Below are 25,736 nucleotides of genomic sequence, written 5' to 3' on the forward strand. Positions count from 1 at the left end.
CCTCTCTTGGTTTTAATCTGCACAGCCATGAAGGCTGGATGAATAAACTGTACAGTAGCTCTTCCCTTTTTTTCTGTGCTTCATAGTAGCATGAAACCATACCAAGGTTGCTATCACTGGCCTTTTACCACTATGTAACGTTGCAAAATTTGTGTTTTAATTACGCTGTATAATTATATAAATGTAGTTGTAAATTCTTATATTTTTATGCGACCGTGGCTCAGGGGGTTGGGAAGCGTATCTGTAACCGGAAGGTTGCCGGTTCGATCCTCAGGCTCTCTGTCCTGGTCATTGTGTCCTTGGGCAAGACACTTTACCCTACCGCCTACTGGTGTTGGCCAGAGGGGCCGATGGCGCGATATGGCAGCCTCGCTTCTGTCAGTCTGCCCCAGGGCAGCTGTGGCTACAACCGTAGCTTGCCTCCACCAGTGTGTGAATGCGAGAGTGAATGAATAGTGGCATTGTAAAGCGCTTTGGGTGCCTTGAAAAGCGCTATATAAATCCAATCCATTATTATTATTATTATGCCATCCAGTAAGAAGGTTATGTCACAAATGGCTCAAAAAGTTATGAGTGGGTTTGTGGGTTCAATTGTGGATTCTTTACCATTAAAAAACTGGGACATTTTTTAACGTGTCAATTCATATCCTCACAATTACATATCAGAAAAAAATGGTCCACATTATCATGACGTTCTCAAGAAAGTATCTCAAACTAATCTTATAGTATATTGTTGCTAAATGGCTAAAAAAAAAAAGTTTAAAAAAAGTGTAATAATAAGACAGCATCCTCCTTGCAACTTGTCATCAGAGTAGAGTTTAAGCATGCAAGACCCTCAACCTCAAGCAAGCACTTTCAATTTCCTGGTGAGAGGCCACCTGTTTCCAAACAACTGTGGTTTGACTCCAACTGATTTCAATCACTCTCAGACAGACTCGTTTTCAAATACATGCTGTCTAATTTTTGAAAGCAGGCAGATTGCCAATAGGTTGCAATCAGTTTGAGTCAGTCTGCACCACTGAGCGCAACTCATCTGCGCTATGTCTCTTTGTAATATCGGACTCGACTGGTTGGTGACTGGTTGTCTTCTAGATATACTTTTAAATAAAAGCATTGCTGCTGAGCCCCAGTTTCATTTTGCAGTTAAATTGCTGGCCTGCAGCAACTACGTCACTATTTTGGAAGGATTATCTTTTCACATCTATAAGATTTTGGCTGAAGGCTGAATGTAGTAAATAGTTCATGTTAATTTTTATCAATGTAGATGTCATTCAATTTGCATTTTTTGCAGATTTATTCTATTTAAATGCTATATTATCACAAAGTAATGTCCAACTTAACCCAGGTCAGTTGCAAACTGATAGTCAACTAATGGTGTCTTATTGCAGTCTTGATGCATCAAAGTTGTTTAAAGGTGGCGACTGACTGTGAGTGGTTGGAGACCAGGTCTCTGTCTTTAAGACAACCAATTTAAAGGCAACAAGATTGCCAGTTTAATGCACACGGTTGCATTATTTTTGGAATCGGTACTATCAGAATAGCTCTACCATTCTCAAATCTTCTTCTCAATGTTTCTGAGGTCATAGAAATACAGTCTACTGGTGTTGATGTAACTTTGAGAAAGAGAAAGTGAAAATTAAATATCACAGCATTTTGACTCAGAGTTATTGAGGCAGCCATTGCAGGACATCAGAGAGAGACTAACAGCGCATCAGAGCGGCCTGTCTCACAACGTGCACTCCAGTAAGCGATGTTCATCTGTCTGTGCCGATATGTAAACTTTCCTCTTTCTCCCTTTCCTCCAAGCAGTTCTTCATGATACATGAAGTGCCAGAGCCTGGCCTGGCGCAGAGACAAATGCCAGCCACTTGCTCTTTCAAATGTCAAATCTGACATGTCGTAGACATTCAATATCCATCCCTGCCGGACCATTTCAGAGCCATGCTCTTCAAACAGGCCCTGATGTCTCATGACAGGAGTGCGGGTGAAATGGTTGGATTGCATCTGATGTCCTCCCTTCAGTAAGCCCTGCTGATAAAGTTTATTAAAGTAGGTTATCTGTTCTTCACCAAGTACAAGAGGTGAAGGAATCTGGAACTGACATAAGACAGCCATCTGAACCACTCAAAGAACGGTTTCTCCAAATTAAAATCCCCTATAATAATCGGTTTTGATAACGCTGCGATTAGGATAACATTTTACATGAATAATTCAATCAGAAGATTTGATTTATAGGTGAAAGGAAAGACTCTTCGAGGGCCTGGGTGCAGACAAAAAAGCCGACCACCTTCCTGTAGAGGACTAAAACACAGAGTGTAAAATGACCACCGACCATGCAGCTGTGGTGTGTGTAGCCATTTCATGTTTCCAGTTAGGTGCCTTGCAGATTCTTTGGATCTCTTTGTTTTATATTCAGCCACTTTTCTTGCCCAGTGCCTTCTCTTTATTCAATGCTTTCCTAAAAAGTGGCCATGCCACAGAGAAGTATTCAGGCTGGTGGTGAATTTCTGTACATTTCAATTGGATTTATATTCCTCAATTTGGGCTGGTGCTCTAGAGGGCCAACATTGAACGTCGTTAACCCATCAGCAGAACCATTATCTGCTCCTTTGTGCAAAGAGGAACTGGATGAGCACTGTCAGAGCTACAAAATGACCTCCAGCAGGACACTGGTGTTAATGTCTCTGACCAAACAATTAGTAACAGTCATGAGGGGGGCCTTAGGGCCCAACATCCTCTAGTCGGCCCCGTGCTCACTGCCCAGATTCAAATTATCAATTCAAATTCAAATTATTATTATTATAGAAGAGTGTGTGTGTGTGTGTGTGTGTGTGTGTGTGTGTGTGTGTGTGTGTGTGTGTGTGTGTGTGTGTGTGTCAAACAGGAAGTCTGAATACAGCTAGTGAGCTGGTGACAGACGTTGCAACATGAAAACAGAGGAATTAGAGGCTGAATGTCTTAGAAAGTAATAAAATGATATTAATTACATGTTTTAGTGTGTCAATACAGGTGGACTCTTCTCAACCTAAAAACATGAGTGCAGTGGCAAAAGGATAGATTAACAGAATTGGGAGGAGAAACAGGCCAGGCTTTGGCTTAAAATTTTACAGCTTGACCTCTCATTCTGTCCTTATCCTGAGAAGAAGCTTAAAGGACAGTCGATCTCCTGATGAAGACAGAAGACAGACAGAACATCGTGGACTTGAAGAGTTGACAGCAGGCAAAAGACCATGCAACTGACCTAGGGTCAAGGGTCAAGCAGCAGCATGTATGAATACCACTGATGGAACATGAGCTTTGAATTACAAGCTGGAAACTTGACGAGTGACATGACTGTTTGAAGGCACTGGACGTGATATTTGCCATGCTGGGAGTTAACCTACAAGAAAAGACTGAAAGATCAACAGAGAAGAAACAGAGAAGAAGAAACAGCTGAGTTGGGCCTGTGTTTGCTGGAGATTTGAAGGCCACACAGGACATTGTGAGAAGAGGGACAGGGACCAGTGAGAGGTCAAGCCCAGACGAGTTCGAGTGAGAGAGTACAGGATAGAATTGGATTGAAAATGGAAGCTGAAATCATGGAGGTTTAGAAATGTCCACCACATCACAACAAAAAAAAAAAAGAAAAGAAAAAAGAAAAGACCGAGAAAAATAAATACATGAACTAACAATTACGTGAATGAATAGAAAACACACATACACAAATTGTTACATGTGAAATTATTTTTGGAAAGAATCAGAAGTGAGACTGTTTGAATCCACAGTTCAGTGCAAAGAGGCATGAATTAAACCTGATTAGAAAATACACAAGCAATGAAGAAGCAGCTTACACTCGACATTAATATGACCACATAACATAAATGCAATGAAGAACACGCTTACACTTAGGAATGAGCAGACCTTGATCAATTTTCCACATGCAGCAGTCGGAAGAAAGTTATAGGTTAACATCACTGGAAATGTTCAGGCAAGTTTCTGGTTGAAGTGTTTACAGCGCCATGTGTCACTAAACCTCACCAGTGAGCTCTAACTCCTGGCTGAACACAGAGGAATGCTGTTATTTAATGTGGGAAATCAAAATTTGGGTTAGCAAATTTGGGAAAGAGAAAACTGACTGTTTAGTCTGAAACACTGCGAAAAGAAACATATACACAATCACACACAAACAGAAAGTGCATTAACCTTACAAATACAAGAGAGCTCATGAAGATTAGACAGCATCTTTAGCACGTGAGAAATAAAAATAATTTAATAAGGTGGTAATGTTTAAACATGCATTTCTTTTGTCACGGCAACTTCTTGAGAGATGACTTAGTATGCAAAGTAGTTGAATGACTGGAATGACAGGAAAAGAAAAAGAGGAACTTGTGTTTCCTGTCTGACTGTAGGCGTGAAGCTTGCACTGGAAGAGACATTGTGACTGTGTGGCGTTTAACAAGATTTTCTGTGTATTGAGCAGGTGAACATGTGGCAGGTGATTTTTTTTTGTGCTTTGATGAGCTAATAATCAGCTCTCTTTTTTCTCAATTTTGTTCTAAGCAGGCCTGCAAGATTGAATTAACAGCACTGTAAAAATTTCCGGGAGAACAAATATAAGGTGACCTTTTCCAGATTACAACTGGCTGAGGAGAAGGCTACCTGTGGGAACCTGATCAGGTTGTAAGTCCTTGTCTAAAAGGATTGCTGTCATGCGGTGTAGTAGGACCCAGGCGCAGAGCAGAGTTCAGGGGAAAGCAACGTTTATTTACACAACCACCAGGTGCAGATATATACAGTGAGGGGAACGGAGGTCCTAGGTCCGAAAGGGAGGTCCAGGATTGGAGTCACAAACATGCTGGCTCTTCTTCTTTACAGCAGTAGAAATAACAGGTTAGTCACGGGTCCGGGGAAAACTGTGCACAGGAGAAAATAAGGTTACACGGAGATCGCAGCAAGTCTACAAAGCTTAAGGATTCGAGGCAGAGGTTCACTAACGTGTCTAGCATAATCATCCAGCGGTGAGGCTGTCTGCATCCCGGCCTTAAGAGTCCAACCCGTAATCAGAGCCTGACGAGATGCAGGTGTGTGCCAAGGGCGGGAGCCTGCAGTGAGCTCCGCCCTGGCAGGGAGGAGAGAGGAGAATGTACACAAAACACATGGGGCCTTGTGGAGCTGGCCGGGCAGACACGGGGACCATGACAATTGCGGTCAATCCAGTCCAAGAGCATAAAGAACTCTTTTCCTAAAAAATAAAATAAAACAAATGAATGAGCTCATGTTGCTGAGGGTGGAGAATCTGATTATTTGCGCGGGAGTCTCCACTATCCGCAATATCTCGTGTGAATGCGTGTGAGTGAATGTGTGTGACTGGACCAAGGTTAGGATGAATAAATGTGGACCAACAATTTACCATGCCAGCAAGAGAAAGGGGAAGCTTTGCTTTGCTTTGTTTTGCTTTTGCCATGAGCAGGAGGAGTGGGAGACTTAATTCTGGGGATGCTGGTTTTGGGGTGCTGATGTTTGCTTTGAGAAAATTTCTGGGGTTAGATTATGGTATTACATTATATTGTTGGGAGAATGCCAAATGCTAAAGGGGAAACATTTTTTGAATATAACTCATGTTACCATTAACTGAAGAAACACATGACTGATAACTGTCCTGTTTTAGGTTTTCTTTCTTATAACACAGATTGGATCATAAGTGGGGAAAACTGAGTATGAAATGTGAAGTTCAGGTTAACACACAGGTTTTGTTTCTAGGAAGTTCCAAGGATGCAGGCTCTGGATGGAGCCAGGAGTTCGAAAAGATTTGACATGATGATTAAATTGATTTCATCCCTTAAACACAGGTTTGCAGGCCCGGAGCAGATATACCTGAGAGGAGGATCGCTGAGGTGTTTAGTCAAATAATATGACTAACCTTTTTCTTTTAATTTCCTAAGCTCTGGTGAAGCATTTTCAGTTTGTGACACATAAGAGGTGTCAAAAGGGGGGAATTTCAGACTCCAAAAGATTAGGATAACATTTTACATGAATAATTCAATCAGAGGATTTGATTTATAGGTGACAGGAAGGACTCTTCGAGGGCCTGGGTGCAGACAAAAAAGCCGACCACCTTCCTGTAGAGGACTAAAACACAGAGTGCAAAATGACCACCGACCATGCAGCTGTGGTGTGTGTAGCAATTTCATGTTTCCAGTTAAGTGCCTTCCAGATTCTTTGGATCTCTTTGTTTTATATTCAGCCACTTTTCTTGCCCGGTGCCTTCTCTTTATTCAATGCTTTCCTAAAAAGTGGCCATGCCACAGAGAAGTATTCAGGCTGGTGGTGAATTTCTGTACATTTAAATTGGATTTATATTATCCAATAATATATATCCAATTTAATAAGGTGGTAATATTTAAACATGCATTTCTTTTGTCACGGCAACTTCTTGAGAGATGACTTAGTATGCAAAGTAGTTGAATGACTGGAATGACAGGAAAAGAAAAAGAGGAACTTGGTTTTCCTGTCTGACTGTAGACGTGAAGCTTGCACTGGAAGAGACACTGAGACTGTGTGGCGTTTAACAAGATTTTCTGTGTATTGAGCAGGTGAACATGTGGCAGTGATTGCTTATATGCTTAAGCTTAACTGATTGAAAATCTCTGACTTGGGTTGGATGTATTTTAGTAGATTAAGCATTTATAATCATTGTATACATACATTGCATGATTGTGCTCATTAACAGAGTTGATGTTCAGTCCATTTAAGGTCATAAGCTTCAATGAGCGTGATGTCTCAGTCGATATATTGTGTAAGTGACTTGCAGCATAGAAGGATAAACTGCGTACACGCTTACAAACACACGATTTAAACATAGGAATTCATTTAGCTTTTAACTGTACAGCTTTTAACTTGCAGGGATGGCGTGGAGTGTAGTGAATGAATGCATAACAGGCTTACATACACAAAAATCACATAGATTTATTTTCTAGGGTAAAGGTGGAACACATCTTGCTTTGTCTTTGCTTAGCAACTAGTGATGTATAGAAGGTGTTAAAGATAAGCATGCCAGGAATAAGTCAACAGGAAACGTGTGGGGGTGAGAAACAAAACAAACAAAAAACATCTGAAACAAAAATGTTGCAGATAACGGAAACTTATCTGTCTTAGCTGTAACTTTAGCACGTTATGTATCTGCTGGAAGCAAAAAGAGGCGTAAATCCTGATAGACAAAATTTTGGAGTGTGCTTTCTAGCGGAGATTTATGCTGATATGGGGATGGTGTATATTTTACCCTGGGTGTGTTTAATAAAATTAAAAGTGTTGCTCACACACATAAAGAGCATTGAGATTAAGTAAATTAAGATTAAGTAAAGTTAATATAAAGGATAGAGCCCAGAACATGATATTGTGAACCAACTTTGAATAATTAAAGGACTTAGATGAACACAGTAGATTAGTGAGGTGTAGCAGAGAGAGGCATTTTGTTTTCTATCCTTTACAGGAGAAGATTTCAGGACCACAGCGACACAGGGGTGGCGAGAATCCTGGAAGCCCCAGACCGAACGGAACCAACCAGAGAAATGGGAACAGAGCACAAAGACACCTAGTTGTTTACATTGCAAAGAAGATCAAAAGCTTGTTAGACACAGGTTATAATGGGAGCATAAAAGTAATGAGAGGGATTTTAGGAATTGTTGCAGGATTTTTATGTTATGTAAATTGCCCAAACAGTGTTCAGGCCGGATAGGAGCTACCCGTTAAAGGGAGCGAAGAAACCAGGCCTAAGTTTAAAGAAGTAAATTTTTAAAGAGGAAACAGGTTAACTTTATAGAGGCTGTTTCCAAACCAGTGACGAAAGTAAAGTAGGACCTTTTACCAGAAAAAGCTAATTGTATCTTTTGGAGTTTACAGTGTGCACTGAGGGAAGTCAGGAGTGGTTTTAAACTGGCATTGAAAGAAATTTAAACTGGGATTCTAGTTGAAAAGGGGGTGTCGGAAGTAGATTTAGGACAGCTCACAGCCCGGCGCAAATGCAAGGTGCTGTCTCACACCCTGATTTATTTGTTTGATTTATTAATTGTGGATAGAAGTAATTATGACAAAATAATAAGGAATAAGGAAACATTGAACACATACAACCCGTTGAGGGGACAGATAGGGTTGGGCAGTTGAAAGGTTTCATTTTGTTTGGCATAATCACTTATGTTATACCCTAGGCTTTTAACATGTAAGTAAACTTAATGGGATAAATAAGGAATTAGTTCATTTCTCAAGAGAAAAATGAAAAAGGAGGACTGTTAAGAATTAAACAGATATTTTTTAAGGCTTATCTGCTCATTAGAGTGTTTTATGAGAGGCCCAGACTTGACTAGGCCACAGGCTGACCAGAAACTGCATGTTTTTTGTAGAATATGAGGAACAGAGTGAGACTAAGTCTAGACAGGTTGCCCTGGCAACAGACCTTAGAAAAGGGAAGTTATTGCAAGCTGCACACGAAGTTTTAGTGCACATGCATACTAATAAATCAGACACAGAAAAGAGGAACTGAGTAGAAGGAGTTCGTTTGTAATGAAACTGTGTGTGACGTCTGAAGTACCGAAATAACACCACATAAGATACATGTGGAGCTTCAAATGTTAGAGATCCTGCAACTGGCGTTTGGGCTGTGCAGGGGTCTCTCTCTTCCGGAAGATGATTGAATAAAAAGAAATATAAAATGTTTTGACCACTATGAGTCGGGTTTTCTCTGTTCTATCATGGGGACAAAAGAATCAGGGCTAATTACCTAATGATGTTCTTGGGGATTGTGGCTGATCCACCACTTTTTCCATCATCATCTCACTCCATGAGAAAAGATCTTGCATGGAGCGCCAGGATGAGGTTAACTGATGGTCATTTTATATTTCTTCCAATTGCACAAGCAATTCTCACCTTCTTGCTGATGATCTCGAGCCCATTCTGGTCTTGTTAGGGTCTACAACTTTATCTCCAACATCCTTTGACATCTTTGGTCCTAAAAATGGATTCTGTGGACAGGTGTGCTTTAGACACAGAGAGGTGAGACTAAGAGTTTGTGTAATTGATTGATTTTTACGTGTGCATCATATGGACACAACCAATTTGGGGTAGCAAGAATTCTGACTTGGTTGTAGGGGATCAAATACTTACATTGCTTTGCATCATTGGGAGAAATAGCTTTTATGTAATGTGTCTTTCTGGACTTTTGGTGGATGTTTTGTCTCTCACTGTTAAAATGAAACAAAAACAAATGAACAGAGACTTTTCATTTCTTCTTGAGCAAAGTAAAATAGTGAGCAGGGGGATCAAATTATTTTCCCCACTGTAGACGTTTCATTGGCAGCTTTTGTTCAATGGAACATGCTGCACTATGGCCACCATGTTGCTCAAGAGGAATCAGGCTTCATAATGGTTTGTAACATGTAACACAACATCGTTATGTCATGAGACCTATTATTTGGCAAAAAATAAACGAGGCATCTTACCAAAAGAAATTTACAACATGTTCTGAGCATTCAGGTTTATTGAAGGCACGTCAGTTAAAAAGAACACATTAGTTGCAGAGGACATATACATTCATTGTTAATCAGCTTTGTCCTTCAATTAAATTCATGTTAAAACTCACATATTAGGGCTGGGTATTTACTTTTTTTCTTGCACAGGAAAATAAAAGGAATTTACTCTACTGGCAACAATTTTCAAAGTTCCATTAATGAAGAAAACATTCAATCACGTTTAAAATCTGCCTTCCTTGAAGCACCCTTGCATTCTCATTCGATATAAAACCATTAGAATATAACCCCGTATATATTAAATGTAATAAATAGGAGATACAGATCAACCAGATTTTTCATTTTCAAAACTGCTTACCACTACCGCTAATCTACAATAAATCACATTTCACATCAATATTAAATATATTTAAATTATCCTAAAGGATAGAGTTCAAATTCTCCAGTGTATAGCTACTGATTGGATTGTATTCATCATCAGGTTCATGTGGTATATAACTGCTTCACATACTTCATCAGTACGTGAGTTAGTGTCTGATAAACTGGCAGGATTTCACACCCTACTGTCACACTGACTGACTCAGCAGTCTGGTTTTCTTCCCTTTGTCATCTGCATACGACAGCTTTGCAGAAATTTCAATGACTTTGAATGTGTTGTCTCTTTTTTGTTTCGGTCCCTTCCAAGTCCTTCATGCAGGCAACCAGGAAGTCATGGCACTTGAGAGTATACTCTTCAGGAAAATACCGTAAATGGCCAACATGGGGGCTGGAGACAAAATCAAAACTGTCCACAGGGACACCTTTCTGCTTCAAAGTCTCCAAAAAGCCCTCAATATCTTTGTGCCTAATCACCTGGTCATCCCTGGAGTACAGGAAGAAATGAGGCCAGGCGGGCGGCCTGTCCTGCACGGCATCGTAGTGGTTCTTGTGAATGTACTTGGTCAACGGGTACAGCACAATTCTCAGAAGGAAAACAGTCACAGCAAAGAGAACTAGGAGGATGTACCTTAAAACAGGACTTATTTTTGGACCCAAGGTGGCCGTCAGTGCACGCAGGGCCCCACGGACGTTCCCGCTACCTGGAGCACTGTCCACGATGGCCCCGACAACAGACAGCGAACTGAACTGTTTGTCACTGTGTAGCAGTTCTACAATGTAGCGGTAAAGCATGAAGCCACCATTGCTGAACGTGTGAAAGAAAATGGGACTGTTCTCCACCTCGTAGTCATAGAGGATCTCCAGCAGCTTGAGAGCCGTGTTTCTCAGCTCCTTGTATCCAAACGACTCGGAGATGAAGACAGTCTTCAAAGGAGCCGTGTAGCGGATGGTGACGCAGCCCTGCAAGCATGAAAAAAAAAGACAATGAGCATGAATGAGAGAAGTGGATGTATAAAAAACTGGCCAGTCCTGTGCAACATTTATAATGGCACAATCCTCATGAAGGGATGAGAGCAGGTGATTTGCTCGTGTCATATAGTTTGAACCTGTTCATTATAGATGGAGCTGTATTTCGAGAGGTGCTTGTCTTTGCATCCAGCCCAGCCCAACAGTATCACAACTGGCTCCTTTGTCCCCTGCCAGTGTCTCTCTGAAAACAAGGCACACGATTAAAACACACACAAAACAAAGAAATATAGAAAATAAATGAGGCAAACAGTTACAGAAAGCTAGGCTAAATTAGCTCCAACTGTCCAAACAGTTGGAGCTAATTTGGGGGAAAAAAACACATTTTTAACGCGGCTTTGTAATTCACAGCTAGCGTGTAGGCTAAGCTAATAGAGGCATGAGCATACAGTACAATGAAATGTTGCTCACCCGACGTCCCTGCATCTGGAAACACGATGTTGTAGTCTATTTCATCGGCTGCCATTTCTGATTGCTAGAGTATCAGCTGCGGTTCTCTGACGTTAACGTTATCTCGCTCATTTGGCCGTTACAGAAAAATAACTGTAACTGTGCCACAGAGCGCTGAGGTGACGCCTGTGTGAACCAAAGGAGACACGCACACTAAAGGTCCGCGGACTGTCACCAGCTTCTCCACTACACACACTCCTTCCTCCCGACCAGAGTGTTTCTTCTTCGTTGCTTTTTTCAGCAGCGTCAAGATGACCTTACTGCCCGTTACCGCCCTCTTCTGCATTCCAGGCGCAATTGCGTCTACAATTTTGCACCTGCTCGTTCAGCTCGTCTTTCATGTCATTTCTCAGTGTGTGTCCCATAAACGAAAAACTACTTGAAAAAGAAAGAAAAAAGTAACAAGTGTGCATAAAATACTGTTGTTTTTTTTCAGATAACTTGTCATTGTAATAGGTTTTCAAATCCCCTTATAATTTCTGAGGAAAAAAAATCTAAGAAGTAACACAATCATTTGAAATATTAATTTTTAATTAAGCTAAGTTCAGTTCCTAACTACTGATTGTTCAATATTTCATTATCATTCATTCATTCATCAAACTTAACTCTCTATGTGTGTTTAACTGAATGGCGAAGTCCATATATGTTATCATTAAGTAGAACCTAAATGCATAATTTATCAGTTCACTTATCACATTTCAAATTGTTCATAGATAATCACCCACAGGATGTTATAACTTAAATTATTTAAAGTAGTAAAAATCTGATTAGATGATTTGGGGGCTGTCTTATTGTAGCTCAGCTAATAGCACTTAAGAAACCCAATAGATTTTCTTCTTCTGACAACTCCTTTAGGATTGCTACAGTACGTTTGCTTCCATATCACCCTATCCTTCTCATACCAACCTTCTGCATGTCCTCCTTCCCAGTATGCATAGATCCTCTCTGTGAGCTTCCAATGTTCCTCCTGCCTGGCAGCTCCATATTCAAAATCTTTTGTTCACTGTAGCCACTATTCCTCCCCTGTACCTCCAAACTTCCCTTTTAATTATAAATCACACACCCATGGATTGTTTGTATCTTAATTACTGACGATTGCCAACTCACATTTTAAGAGCAGAAAAACGCATTTAATCTTTTAATCAACTGTAAGCATAATATGGGATATTTTTTCAAACGCGAAGCTGCATTGATTTTAAGAAACTGGGTGCTCATTCACCATTGTTGTTATAATTCCTCGATACTCAAGGGATCTTAAATGTAATATTTTACAAATGGATTAATGATTGCATTAGAAGGTGGTGCTCTATGAGAGTTAGGTCAGTGGTATCAATTCCTCCATCCTCCAGGAACATTTCCCCATTAGGATAAAATGATGATTACACCAGAACTGTCCTCTCATTCACAGTCAGGAGTCAACCTGCCGTTCACTCACAGCTTAGCGCTGCTGTGTTTAGGGCTAACTGCTAACTGCTAAATGCTGACAATGACTTAGCATGCCAACACTGAAATAACACAAATTAAGCTGAGGCTGAAGGAAAAACTAATATATTGACACTGGTATTTATTGGATTGATTTGATCTGGACAAAGGTTTTGACAAAGTATGGAGACCACCTGATTTGGGTGAACCGTGGTATTTACAGAAGGTCAATTACGAGCAAATATATTTCAAACAATAAACATCCCCAATGGTCACTGGATTCAAGTCCAAGTCTGTGGGATTTATTCCTTACGAACCAAGAGACAAAATTTAACACCTTCTGCCCCACACCATCTCCATCTTCTGCATGTGGGCCTTGGACGACTTGGAGAAGGTACTCTTTACCACATTGAGAGGCGCTACCTTGCCGCTCAGATAGACCTTGTTAAGACAGGTAGGAAGCCACGACTGCTCCTCCTCCTCCTGCTCTTTGTCTGCTTCTCCAGCTTCTTCCTTCCTGATGACGGTACAGGAGTAGGCGAAGATGTATCCTGTCATAAAGGCGTCAAATCCTGCCCGATGTGTCCCTGCGTCAGCATTCTTCTTCTGGGTTTCAATCCCAGCTGAGCGGTCATTCGTCTTTTCTCTCCCTGCTCCTGTCCCACTCCCTTCGCCACTTTTTCCATCATTTGTGTTGTTTTTTGTGTTCCGGCTGTCATCAATTGAGGCTGTTGTTATGTTCTCATCACACACACTGTTCCCCTTGCTGTCAGTCTCCAAGCTCTTTCCTTCACTCTGTGGGGTGTTTCCATCACTGTCCATTGCTGGCAAACCATCTGGGCACATCTCAGCCACTGTCCCTCGCTGGTCTCCTGGAGGATCTTCTGGATCCACTTCCATGTTGGGGATTTTATTTTCCGGAGCACCATCAAAGATGGAGGAGCCCTCTCCTTCACTTCTCTTCTTCTCTCTCTGTCTCTTCCTTTTCTTCCTCTTGTCCTCCTTATTTTTCTCGTCCTGGAGGATGATGCGGTCTGTGTCATGGGATAACGGACATTTGGTGCCATTCGGACACCAACCAAATGCCTGGCAGACAAACAAACAAACACAAAGTTAGGTAAATTAGTAAAAACACACACAATTTCATGATATCTATTTGGCTCCTGCATTATAACAGACATACAAAAAACACACACACACACAAGAGAGAAAAGAGCACTTTAGTTTTCCACAACTGTACAACTGAAGATCCAAGGTTGAAACTTACAGAGAAGCGCTGACAGATGTCAGTCTGTTCCTCAACAGAAGCGACAGCTGGACACTCCCTGTAGTCCACATAGGTGGACATGTGACCAGCATACTGACAGAACTCTATGTGAACATGAGGTCCATTTGTTCCGGAGTCCACACTGCGACCATTATCCAGCTTACTGGGAAGAAGAGAACATGATATGAAAGAAGAGGGACAGGTAGCTGATTTTGTTTGGCTTTAAAGGACAAACAGGGTTAATGTTTCAAAGACAACGTACGCTGACATAATTATGGACACCAGACTTTTCTGCTCTGCTCCAAATCTTAGCACCTTCATCATCGACTTAGCCAACAGGTTAAAAAAAAAAAAAAAAAAAAAAAGAGTTATCAATTATTTTAAGAGGTGTTAAAGGGCTTTGTTCTTTGGTTTTACATACTGGTAACTGCTGCATTACATCACAGAGGACCAGGGCTGCACGATTTTGCATAAAATGAGAATCACGATTTTTTGGCTTAGAATTGAAATCACGATTCTCTCACGATTTTCTTTTCCAATATAAATATTTATTGCACTTATTAACTGCACATCAACTTCGTAACAGTTGAGACTGAATATAAAAACAATAAATAAACATAAAAACAACAAATGTCTCACGTTTTGTCGTTGCCGCAAAATGTTGTACTGCTTGAAATTCCGTCTCCACCGTTGCTCGACACTGCGTGTATAGAGCAGGTAGTGCAACAATAGAAAAATAGTTGCGGGACAGCACTGTGTAGCGTTTGTCTAGGGTGTTGATCATTTTCCTAAATCCCTCGTTTTGCACAGTGTTGATGGAGCCATATCTTTGGTCAGGTGATAAGTAATAGCCTCCGTAATTTCTTTGTGCCTGCGGAAGTTCGACGTGTATAGGGAAGCGCTGTATAAGGTTCCCGTTATTGATGTTTGGGTGGTTGACCGGGACGGATTTTCTCCTGTCACTTTCTCGTCACCCCTGACGTGCTCTCCGTTGTTTTTTCCCTGCTAATTTTAGCATCACACGGCACAGCTTCTGTATCACGTGGTATAAGGCTCCGCCCTTGTCATTTGTTGAGCAGGAAGAGTGAGCGCTTGTTTTCATGCAGATTACGTCCCGGATCAAAAAGCGGTACAATCGTCGTCTTTTTTTTTTTTCTTTTTTTTTTTAATCGTTGTCATTTGGAAATGAGATCGCACATAAGTATGAATCGAGATTGCGATTTTCTAACGATTAATCGTGCAGCCCTACAGAGGACACACGTGGAACAGTCCTGTTTACCTTTTAGAGAACTTAATTAGCGTCAAGTTGTGCAAATTATATCAGTGGCAAATTAATGTCCACTATAAAATTCAATAAAAAAACACAAAAAATAAAAAAAAATAAAAAGAACTTTACTCACCATTTCTTGTAGGCGTACTCAAGATAGGAGGCAGAGAGTCGAAGCTCAAATTCTGTGACATATTTGGTGTCGTATATCCCAGCGGGAAACATCTCTGACAGGTCAGCAGTGAAGGTGGCCAGGTGCTCGGGCAGGTGAGCATAGAAACTCTAACAGAAAAAAAACACAAACATTTGTCAATCTTCTCAAACATCTCTTTGACCAGGAAGTCATTCGAAATGTTGAATCAGTTTTTTAAAGCATATCCAGGCCCAAGACAGGCAGCATTAACCTTGGAGTTTTTCCTTTTATTGTAAATGCTAGGGGTGGGGAAAAAAATCGATACTGGGTAGTATCGTGATATTTTGTTTGCTAATAATGTATCGATACAGGGACAGCAGAAATCGATATTTTGTTACAAAATGGTTTTTGTGCTCTGACTTCAGAGCATGTTGATCCTTTTTCTGAGCAAGAATCCTGACATTCCTTCACTGTCCAAATGTGTTTAACTTTTTTTTGGCAGCAATAAACATGACAGTTTACTAATTTTAATTTAAGACATGTTTTATTTTAATTAAGTTTAAAACTTTTTTATTTAACGTAAAATTATATTTTGTTTTAATTTACTTTCAAATTCTTCAGTTGCTGAAGGGGCTGCATAGTTTTCATAAATTTCATAGTTCAGAATAGCTATAATTGTACCAGATGGTTGCGTTCAGTTAAGTTGGACTAGACTGTAATACAAACCGTTCAGTTTGTCAACAATAAAACTGACTGAAATGAGAGAAAGACTGAGTGCGAGACTTTGATATTAGATAAAATGAATATTGATAAAGTTTACCTTTATGTACAGAATCTGAATATTGCAAAATACTTTTAAAAATTGCAATAATATCGTATCGTGCGTTAAGTATTGTGATAATATCGTATCGTGGGATGTATGGTGATTCCCACCTCTAGTAAATGCACACTACACAGACGTGCTCTGGCTGTGAACCCAGGACCATCTTGATGTGAAACAACAGTGCTAAACATCAGTCTTATAGAGTAAATATAAGAGTTATATTATTATAAATACTTTAGAAATGTTAAAGGTATTTAGAAAATGTCATAAACAGATTTCACATCTTAGGAAAGTGAAAACAAGACAACAACTTTCACCTGGTACAGAAAAGCCATGTCAATGAGACCATTGTGTAGCACCAGGGGTTTCCGAGCACGCAGCAGCTCAGTGAACAGTGCTCGGATGTGAACGCCACGGTCATCTGCACCTCCCTTACAAAGAACAAAGAACAGAGAGGAAAATGAACTGACATCAGAGGCAAACCTACTGCTACTCCCTGGCGTGATAAGTTAGACACCTTTTATTTTATTTTTGTTAAGAAAAAGGTCAGCATACAGTGGGGCAAAAAAGTATTTAGTCAGCCACCGATTGTGCAAGTTCCCCCACTTAAAATGATGACAGAGGTCAGTAATTTGCACCAGAGGTACACTTCAACTGTGAGAGACAGAATGTGAAAAAAAAATCCATGAATTCACATGGTAGGATTTGTAAAGAATTTATTCGTAAATCAGGGTGGAAAATAAGTATTTGGTCACCTCAAACAAGGAAAATCCCTGGCTCTCACAGACCTGTAACGTCTTCTGTAAGAAGCTTTTCTGTCCCCCACTCGTTACCTGTATGAATGGCACCTGTTTGACCTCATCATCTGTATAAAAGACACCTGTCCACAGCCTCAACCAGTCAGACTCCAAACTCCGCCATGGCCAAGACCAAAGAGCTTTCGAAGGACACCAGGAAAAGAATTGTAGACCTGCACCAGACTGGGAAGAGTGAATCTACAATAGGCAAGCAGCTTGGTGTGAAAAAATCAACTGTGGGAGCAATCATCAGAAAATGGAAGACATACAAGACCACTGATAATCTCCCTCGATCTGGGGCTCCACGCAAGATCTCATCCTGTGGGGTCAAAATGATCATGAGAACGGTGAGCAAAGATCCCAGAACCACACGGGGGGACCTGGTGAATGACCTGCAGAGAGCTGGGACCAAAGTAACAAAGGTCACCATCAGTAACACACTACAACGGCAGGGAATCAAATCCCGCAGTGCCAGACGTGTTCCGCTGCTGAAGCCAGTGCATGTCCAGGCCCGTCTGAAGTTTGCCAGAGAGCACATGGATGATACAGCAGAGGATTGGGAGAATGTCATGTGGTCAGATGAAACCAAAGTAGAAGTTTTTGGTATAAACTCAACTCGTCGTGTTTGGAGGAAGAAGAATACTGAGTTGCATCCCAAGAACACCATACCTACTGTGAAGCATGGGGGTGGAAACATCATGCTATGGGGCTGTTTTTCTGCCAAGGGGACAGGACGACTGATCCGTGTTAAGGACAGAATGAATGGGGCCAAGTATCGTGAGATTTTGAGCCAAAACCTCCTTCCATCAGTGAGAACTTTGAAGATGAAACGAGGCTGGGTCTTCCAACATGACAATGATCCAAAACACACCGCCCGGGCAACAAAGGAGTGGCTCCGTAAGAAGCATTTGAAAGTCCTGGAGTGGCCTAGCCAGTCTCCAGACCTCAACCCCATAGAAAATCTGTGGCGGGAGTTGAAAGTCCGTGTTGCTCGGCGACAGCCCCAAAACATCACTGCTCTTGAGAAGATCTGCATGGAGGAATGGGCCAAAATACCAGCTACTGTGTGTGCAAACCTGGTGGTACCTATAGTAAACGTTTGACCTCTGTTATTGCCAACAAAGGTTATGTTACAAAGTATTGAGTTGTATTTTTGTTATTGACCAAATACTTATTTTCCACCCTGATTTACGAATAAATTCTTTACAAATCCTACCATGTGAATTCATGGATTTTTTTTTTTTTTCACATTCTGTCTCTCACAGTTGAAGTGTACCTCTGGTGCAAATTACTGACCTCTGTCATCATTTTAAGTGGGGGAACTTGCACAATCGGTGGCTGACTAAATACTTTTTTGCCCCACTGTATGTAATATTATTTGAAAAAGTAAGTATGCCTTTTGACTGAGCAAGCTCTACATCCTTGTAGAGCTTTTGCATAAGTGCGTGTTAGTCACTGTACATGTGATGAGCTGGACAGAACATAGTTGTGGTAAATAACAGAGAAAAGCAGCAGAGTGAACACAGCGGGTACAGAACACTCAGAATGGACAACACAACTCAAAGCAGCAGGAAACGTTACCTTATTGTTGCCCTTGCAGTACGGGATTCCGTGGCCGTACTGCTTGTTGAAGTCAAATCCGTGCTGCACCAGGAAATGCACTGACTGGGGCTCTATGATGTACTCCTCTGAACATAGAAGGGTGAGGTTATACACCTGCACCAGGTACGAGTCTGCAGGCTGGGGGAAGAGAAGGAAGGATGAATCACCTGTGGCATTTGTGAAATCTGCAGTGGCTGTTTGTGTAATTTGATACAGATCTAACAGCGTTATTTAAATGTGTATAACAGTCTAACTGGCACTGCTGTACAAACATGTTACACTTATGAGTACGGTGTAATAACTGGTTTAATGTGTAGTACATGACAACATTTAAGCCACTCTAAAAGGATCATTTTGCACCTTTTGATCATGTTTCTTGTAGCAGGCGATTCCCAACGAGAGGATGGAGCGGGACCGAGCTGCATGACATATAGCTTTGTATCTGTCCTCAATGGATCTGAAATATTACAAGAGTCAGAGAAAAATACAAGCATCTACTTCCCAAGGCTTCTTGCACAACCTACTAATACTATCTCAGCTCAGAAAGACATTTACTCACTCAGCCAGCAAGGACTTCCTGTTCCCAAGACCGCTCAGCTCCTAAAAAAAAACAGGAATGTGAATTTTCTGCAAAATCCCACATTACCATCTGTGCATCTAAAGTGGCGAGAAACCTGGAAGAAACCAAATTCTTTCAACACGTAAGAACTTGTATTTACCGTGTCCAGTGCAACGAAGGACGCCGTTTTAATAGCCACGACCATAGCAGGCCAAAGCTCTTTAAAGTTTTCATTCTGGACATCAATGACAGGAACTACCAGCGAAGATGCCATGCTTGTCTTAAACTGCAAAGTTGCTGACGACTACCTGAAATATGAGCTAGTTTCTCTCAGGAAGAGTTTTAATTAACAGCTGCTGGATTTCCAAGACATTACTCGTTGCTTACTTGTTGCAGTGTCTTTAAAATCGCAGTGTTTACTTTAACTACTGTTGTTTTTGGGAGTATTTAATTGTATCAACCGCTAACTTCCAAAAACATTTCAACGTGCTTCTTTGGGTCCTATGACAAAATATCTCACAGCAGTTCGACTGTTTCCTGACTCCAAATAAAGAGCACTTGCCACTAAATACTTGCAAAAAAAAAAAATTAAAATTAGTTAGCGTAAAACGTTATCAAGCGTGTGTGCTTTATGTTTTCATTTGACCGCTTCTGTTTCGCTTTTTGCGCTTACGTGGTATTTTCAATCAGGCATTCCTGACAGACGAATACATACAGTGCGTCACTATACTTGACCACCGTGGGGAAGTACGCCATTTTGGCTCAAACAAAGTCAGCTATATTTTATCCCCGTTAAGATGATATAAGTTGTTTTTGTGTTGTTGTTTTTTCTGTTAAAAATCTACAGGGCATGACTTTGCTTTCCACAAGTTAACGTTTGATGCAAGTGTAACATTTTCTCGTTTTTAGAGCGTGCACGCAGTTAATAATGATTAAAAGTCACAGCTGAGCTGTACTGTAAGCCAAGCTAACTTAACATTTAGCTTTGCTGTTGCTGTTTGTTGTGACTGTGTGTGCAATGGGTGGCTGCTCCGCTCCAAACTGCTCCAATTCAACCAGCATAGGCAAGCAGCTGTTTCGGTTCCCCAAAGACCCTGTGCGGAAGAAGAAATGGGTGGTGAACTGTCGACGGGACTTTGAACCAACTCCTCACTCCAGACTCTGTCAAGTAAGTTTACGACATAGTAGTAGAAAAAAAGTAGACCCAAATCTAAACAGACTAGAATCATGGATTAATTGAATAAATAGAATTAGGATTTATATATTTATTCACGGATAATTATCTTCTGAGTTCAGTTAATTGTCAATCTTTAACCCTTTGTCATAATATCTATAATTCATGTTATTGTCTTTTGGTTTTCCATTATCTTTATTCAGTGTATGTCTTCTTTGCACTTGCTTCATTTCTTTAAGGACCATTTTGAGCAAAGCCAGTTTGAGGAAATAGCCAGGTCTCCAGCTGGGGGGAAGAAGCTGAAACCTAATGCTATCCCCACTCTGTTCAATGTTGGAGAACCTCCCTACCCTGCATTCACGGTTCCCTACATCCTGCACCCTTTGAAACCTGAGCCAGGTACTGGAAATTTAAGGTGTAAAGTTGCTCTGGATCCTTTTTACTCTGATTAGAATTTAATTCAATGGATGGATTTTTGGTGAACTACAAAATGCTTGCTGTGTGTGAAAGGTCACGACACTTACTGTATAGTTGTCTGTTATGTCTTACTTTTCACATCATGAACTCCTGTAGAAAGCATTTCTATTGGAAAATACAGTAAAAAAACAGCCCAGCAACACGTTGCACATAAGCAGTGTTGTCTGGTTGCTCGTAAATGTAGATGAGCATTTTGCAGAAAAAATAGAAATGTTTGCCTCAACAGAAAAACCCAGAAGTTCTATGTACAGTTATTGCTCCCTGTCTGCAGAAATATTTAAGAAGATGTCTTCTTGTTTGGATGTTTTTCTACTGTAATTCTCAGAAATTTAATTGCACTTTTTTCCCTTGTGTTTTGGTGTAGTGGAGAAGGAGCTGAATTTCGGGGATCATGGCTATGCCAGACGCACCCCTTTGCCTGGCTTAGAGGAGGAAGATGCGGACAGAACATCTGAAGATCAGCAGCCCTGCACACATTGCCAGCTGCTTAGGAAACAGCTGGAGCAGGAGATGCAACACACTGCAAGGCTACAGAAAGAGGTAGGACAGCTGATGACTTCCCCTGCAAATCAAAGCCTGGTCTGTTGGGCTTCTTTTGTTTTTTTGGAGAGCATTGTAAGGTTTTATTGCATTATGCAAATTATTATGAAAGTTGTTACAAAATAATGAGTGTTATGTGCAATAAAATGGCCCAAACTAACCATACACTCCTGTTTCTGTCAGGCTGAAGAGATGAAGAAGCGTCTTTATCGACTTGACCGGCTTGAAAAGGGTCTCCAGAATTTTCTGTATGAGGACCAGATCCGAGCCCTGTCACTCACGAAACGCTCCCGACGTGCTGTCTGGTCTCCAGAGACAATCCTGAAAGCCCGGAATATCCGCTGTGCGGTTGGCACCAAGGGGTACGAGTACCTGAGAGAGATTGGTTACCCGTTACCCTCCTATAGGACTCTGTGTAACCGTTTGGAGACTAAGATCATGGTGACGACTGATATGAGCTGCGAGGAGCTGGCAGAGCTAGGCCTGGGGCTCATGGCCACCTGCGACAGTCCCCCTGAAGTTGGAGATAATGATGAGGAAGAACTGATAGGTGTTTTGTCTTCTTAGCAGTGTGTGTGAATTGCTAAAGACTAAAAAGAGGATTTGCTGAATTGCTGTGAGGGACATTATGCTTTGTATCTCCTCCTTGAATGACTTGATGTGAATTTGCTTTTGTTATGTCAACTGGTTGCACTTGCAAATGCTTATATGCGTGTGATCAGCTGATAAGAGATCCTCAGGCTAGCCTACAGTTTTACTTGTAGTATTTTCTTCCCACCCTGCTGTTATCCCATCTAGAATCAGATACTGATGATTTTTTTTCAGGTCCCTGATGCCAAAGAGGTATTGATAAAAATATAAGCTTTGGTGCGTGGCATTAAGAGAATCTATTTGAAACAGCTTAAATCTCAGCTTCCCTTAGCTTGACTAAAATGCAGAATAGGTGCTCGGCAAAATCCAACTATCATCATGAGACCAGAGGTGGTAGGGGAAACAGTGAAGCTTATTACAAGTGAAACAAGACTTTCCACCAGAAGACTGCATTTCCTGCTTTGGAGCGAGATGTTTAAAATCAAATGAGCCCTTAACAATGATAAGCATACACATTGAGACGTGGGGCTATGAGTATAGTGTGCATTAAAATCTGATATGTCATTAGTTGTTAAACGATTCTCGATATAAAAGCAACGAGCACCAAAAGCAAAGGAAAGTGCTACCCCAGAACAGCAGGAAACAGGGATGGACTCGCCACCTCTGAAAATGCTGACCCACTGTGAGCTTGAACATGTGCAGAGCATGTGTACCATGTAGCTTGTTACTGATTGTAGTTGAGAATTGTTTAGAGGAGTCATTTGCACAAACCCTGACAAGTTTGATGCATGTGTTTTTAAAGTCAAGTGTCTCACGTCTGAGCTTGGCTGATATTTCCTGGCTCTGTTTACATGTATAATAAAATTAGCATTTGGAATATTTAACTTTATTTAAGTTTCATATAGACACATCTAGGGATGGGTATCGTTTAGGTTTTATCTGATACCGGTGCCAAACCGGTACTTTTGAAACGGTGCCGGTGCTTAAACGGTGCTCGAACCGGTGCTTAAAGAATGGAGAACACAAAATTGGTCCAAAAACCTCTCATGTTCAGCTGTTTTTTTGTAAAAAGATAACAATGTTAGCCTTTTCTGCAGCTATAGGGCATATATGGTATCACTCTTGGCTGGAAGCAGTGCTTAAACAATGGAAAAAACACAAACTTTGTCCAAAAACCTCTCATGTTTAACTGTTTCCCACTTTTTATTTGGTCATTTTAGCCTTTTTGGCCAGGGTGAAGGGAGCATCTGCCATCAAACAAGAAGACAGCCGCATGTAGCTATGATGATGTTTGCTAGTTCACCTTACATGCATTAATGTAATAACGTGGTTAGCCTACTCAACGTAAATTACACACGAGCAATATTAAGCGACTCACCCAGAGAAGAACGGCTGCTGCTGCCATCATCATCCTCATCATTTCTGCTACACTGGCAGGGCTAGGGGCCAGGACTCTACTCTTCAGCTTTTTGGGGGATGTTGTTAACTCTTCGTCCGATAACAGGCACCACACCTGCAGTAGATGCGCTCGGTGTGAGGTCTCGCAGCAAGCTATCAAATACGGCGCATTTTTCGGCTTTTAAAAAAAACGCTATGCGTCGCCAGGTGTTTCATCGGATTTGAGGTGTTACCTCCTTTGACAGTATCACCTTAAAGCACTTGTTGCAGGCTGCTGAGTTTGCATCTTTTGCTGTGAAGTACAGCAAGACTTTTGACCGCTTCGCCTTGGGCATTTTTAACCTGTAGCTCTGCTCTAAAAGAACATACGTACCTGGACCCGCCTACTATCCCCGGAAACGTAAAATGATTGGCTAGAATTCAAAGTGTATCACATCTCAGGAAAAAAAAGCACCGAAATAAAGCACCGAAATGTGCGCTGCTTTTCGGTCTGGTTACTACCGTTTATGTCAGAACCGGTGCCATCATGGCACCGGATACCGGTACCCATCCCTAGACACATCTCATTACAGAGTGTTCCCTCGACATTGTGATTTTTTTTTTCTTATTTATTTTCAATCTTTTTGTTTTGGTTTGTTTTTTTGGTTGTTTTTTTGGATGGGATGTAAAGCACATGATTTATCTCTTTAACCATAACATGGGTTTAGTATCAAACTATATTGTTCAATCATACCTCTCCAGTTTAAGCATTAATAAAACTGAATTTCTGTACCTTACTTTGGTCACATGTACAACAACACGTACAACTGAGACCCTCGCTGTTTTTCAAGGTTCCAAAAACAATGTATGGAAAAGGAAATAAGAGTAAATCCTGCACTGGTGAATAACCTAATTTTGCACTACAGCGTAAATTTCACTCTGAGAATTTCCCCTTTGCTCTGTTTTGAAGTGTTCAAATTTTCTGGATAGTTTAAGTCAACCTCAAAATTTATACAGGAGCTTGAATATATACATACTTCAACTAATATTTTATTAAATGTCCCTTAGCAAGTTGTACCTCAACCAGACACCTTTGGTAGCTGTTTCCATTGGTACGGACATGACTTTTAAGCACAATCCACAAATTGTCGATACTGTTGAGTGTCTTGGGAAGGCTATTCTGGCAGCTTAATGTTGGCCTGCTTTGTGTGTTTGAGATCATGTCATGTTGAAACAACCAATTATGTCCATGTTTCAACCGTCTAGCTGTTAATTTGTGATGTTGAGACTCCGATACATTTGGGTCCATTTGGAGGCAGTCCTCTCTCATTATTCGGTCCACTTTGTGCAAAGTACCAGTACCACTGGCAGTAAAACAAACCCAGAGGATGATGCTACCATCACCATGCTTCACCACTGGTACAATGTTCTTAAGTTGAAAGTCTCTCCTTTACTCCTCCAAACATACCTCTTGTCACTGAGGCCAACAGGCTCAGCCTTTGTCTTGTCTTACCATAAAACCTTTCTGCAGAAAGCATCCATTTCTCATTCATGAGTGAGGTTCAAGTTGTTGATTTTGAAGCAGAGGCTTCTTTCTTGGTTGGCATCCACTCCCATGGCAATGTAAAAATCTCTCCTCTGTGGACAGTGACCCCGGTGTTTCAGCAGTTCCCAGTTCATAGCAAATGCGAACATTAGTGGTTCTTAACCAGTTTCCTCTCATTTGAGGGGGACAGTTTAGGTCTACTATCAGACCTTAACAAAGCAGTCGAACAACTTGTACTTTTGATAGTTGTTTGCAAGGTTATTATAGTTCACTTAAACTAGATGTGGAAACACACTTAACAATTTTATTAACTGAAACAGAAATAAAAACTTGCAAAAAAAGATTAAAGTAACATGATTTTGAGAATTTGGAAAACTAGCTAAAATATACAGTAAATAAAAAAACAGGAAAATACTTAGTTTTGGTACATTGCTTTGGTAAAACTCGACTATTGAGGTATTGGATGGGGGTCTGTGGTTTTTTTTGTGATACTCATTTTCCTAAATCTTGCCTCTGATATATACCCTTTATACAATAATAACAAAAAAGACTACAAAAACTAATAAAAACTCAATTAAATTAAAAGCGAAAAGTTAAAATAAAAATAAAACCTAATGTATAAAATACATAACTATAATACCTGAGTTCCTGAGACCTTCCGGTTGGGAGTACTGGCCAATACAGTAAACATTACCTTTTTACACCAGCAAAGAGAAACTCCCAATTGTGCTCAATTATGATCCCCAACAAGAAGTCGAAAGACATTGTAGAACCTTGAGCAATACTTATTAAAAGATTTAAATGACTGCA

At 40.8% G+C, this 25,736-nt stretch overlaps 3 protein-coding genes across 3 annotated transcripts; 1 reads left to right on the forward strand and 2 right to left on the reverse strand.

The window, feature by feature from the left end:
• Window positions 1-9,490: 9,490 nt before the first annotated feature.
• On the reverse strand, window positions 9,491-11,622 carry tmem53 (transmembrane protein 53). Its single transcript, XM_085141071.1, has 3 exons — window positions 11,313-11,622; window positions 10,982-11,085; window positions 9,491-10,835 (listed from the first exon to the last, which is right to left on the reverse strand). Exons 1-3 carry the CDS (start codon window positions 11,365-11,367, stop codon window positions 10,134-10,136), a joined length of 861 nt encoding a protein of 286 aa, XP_084997197.1. The 5' UTR covers window positions 11,368-11,622; the 3' UTR covers window positions 9,491-10,133.
• A 1,276-nt stretch (window positions 11,623-12,898) lies between these two features.
• On the reverse strand, window positions 12,899-19,842 carry toe1 (target of EGR1, exonuclease). Its single transcript, XM_085141069.1, has 9 exons — window positions 19,609-19,842; window positions 19,382-19,529; window positions 19,222-19,262; window positions 19,023-19,119; window positions 18,642-18,800; window positions 16,581-16,694; window positions 15,441-15,589; window positions 14,041-14,203; window positions 12,899-13,859 (listed from the first exon to the last, which is right to left on the reverse strand). Exons 2-9 carry the CDS (start codon window positions 19,493-19,495, stop codon window positions 13,104-13,106), a joined length of 1,593 nt encoding a protein of 530 aa, XP_084997195.1. The 5' UTR covers window positions 19,496-19,529; window positions 19,609-19,842; the 3' UTR covers window positions 12,899-13,103.
• Window positions 19,843-19,949: 107 nt separating this feature from the next.
• LOC146498344 (uncharacterized) lies at window positions 19,950-25,518 on the forward strand. Its single transcript, XM_085141070.1, has 5 exons — window positions 19,950-20,389; window positions 20,635-20,794; window positions 21,237-21,412; window positions 21,596-22,924; window positions 23,974-25,518. The coding sequence occupies exons 1-4, from the start codon at window positions 20,240-20,242 to the stop codon at window positions 21,977-21,979; spliced, it is 870 nt and encodes a 289-aa protein (XP_084997196.1). The 5' UTR covers window positions 19,950-20,239; the 3' UTR covers window positions 21,980-22,924; window positions 23,974-25,518.
• Window positions 25,519-25,736: the final 218 nt, after the last annotated feature.

This window comes from Neolamprologus multifasciatus, chromosome 18, assembly GCF_963576455.1.
Source record: "Neolamprologus multifasciatus chromosome 18, fNeoMul1.2, whole genome shotgun sequence".
NCBI lineage: Eukaryota > Metazoa > Chordata > Actinopteri > Cichliformes > Cichlidae > Neolamprologus > Neolamprologus multifasciatus.

What these genes read in the sequence shown, in the direction of transcription:
- tmem53 (XM_085141071.1), bottom strand. Translation starts at nt 11,367, where the DNA reads ATGGCAGCCGATGAAATAGACTACAACATCGTGTTTCCAGATGCAGGG. An exon ending in TCCAGATGCAGGGACGTCGG is followed by an intron (nt 11,086 to 11,312) that starts GTGAGCAACATT and finishes CCTTGTTTTCAG; the next exon opens with AGAGACACTGGCAGGGGACA. An exon ending in GCTCCATCTATAATGAACAG is followed by an intron (nt 10,836 to 10,981) that starts GTTCAAACTATA and finishes TCATGCTTGCAG; the next exon opens with GGCTGCGTCACCATCCGCTA.
- toe1 (XM_085141069.1), bottom strand. Translation starts at nt 19,495, where the DNA reads ATGGCATCTTCGCTGGTAGTTCCTGTCATTGATGTCCAGAATGAAAAC. An exon ending in ACTGCAAGGGCAACAATAAG is followed by an intron (nt 16,695 to 18,641) that starts GTAACGTTTCCT and finishes GTTCTTTGTAAG; the next exon opens with GGAGGTGCAGATGACCGTGG. An exon ending in GAGTACGCCTACAAGAAATG is followed by an intron (nt 14,204 to 15,440) that starts GTGAGTAAAGTT and finishes TCTTCTTCCCAG; the next exon opens with TAAGCTGGATAATGGTCGCA.
- LOC146498344 (XM_085141070.1), top strand. Translation starts at nt 20,240, where the DNA reads ATGGGTGGCTGCTCCGCTCCAAACTGCTCCAATTCAACCAGCATAGGC. An exon ending in CCCTTTGAAACCTGAGCCAG is followed by an intron (nt 20,795 to 21,236) that starts GTACTGGAAATT and finishes GTTTTGGTGTAG; the next exon opens with TGGAGAAGGAGCTGAATTTC. An exon ending in CTGCAAGGCTACAGAAAGAG is followed by an intron (nt 21,413 to 21,595) that starts GTAGGACAGCTG and finishes TGTTTCTGTCAG; the next exon opens with GCTGAAGAGATGAAGAAGCG.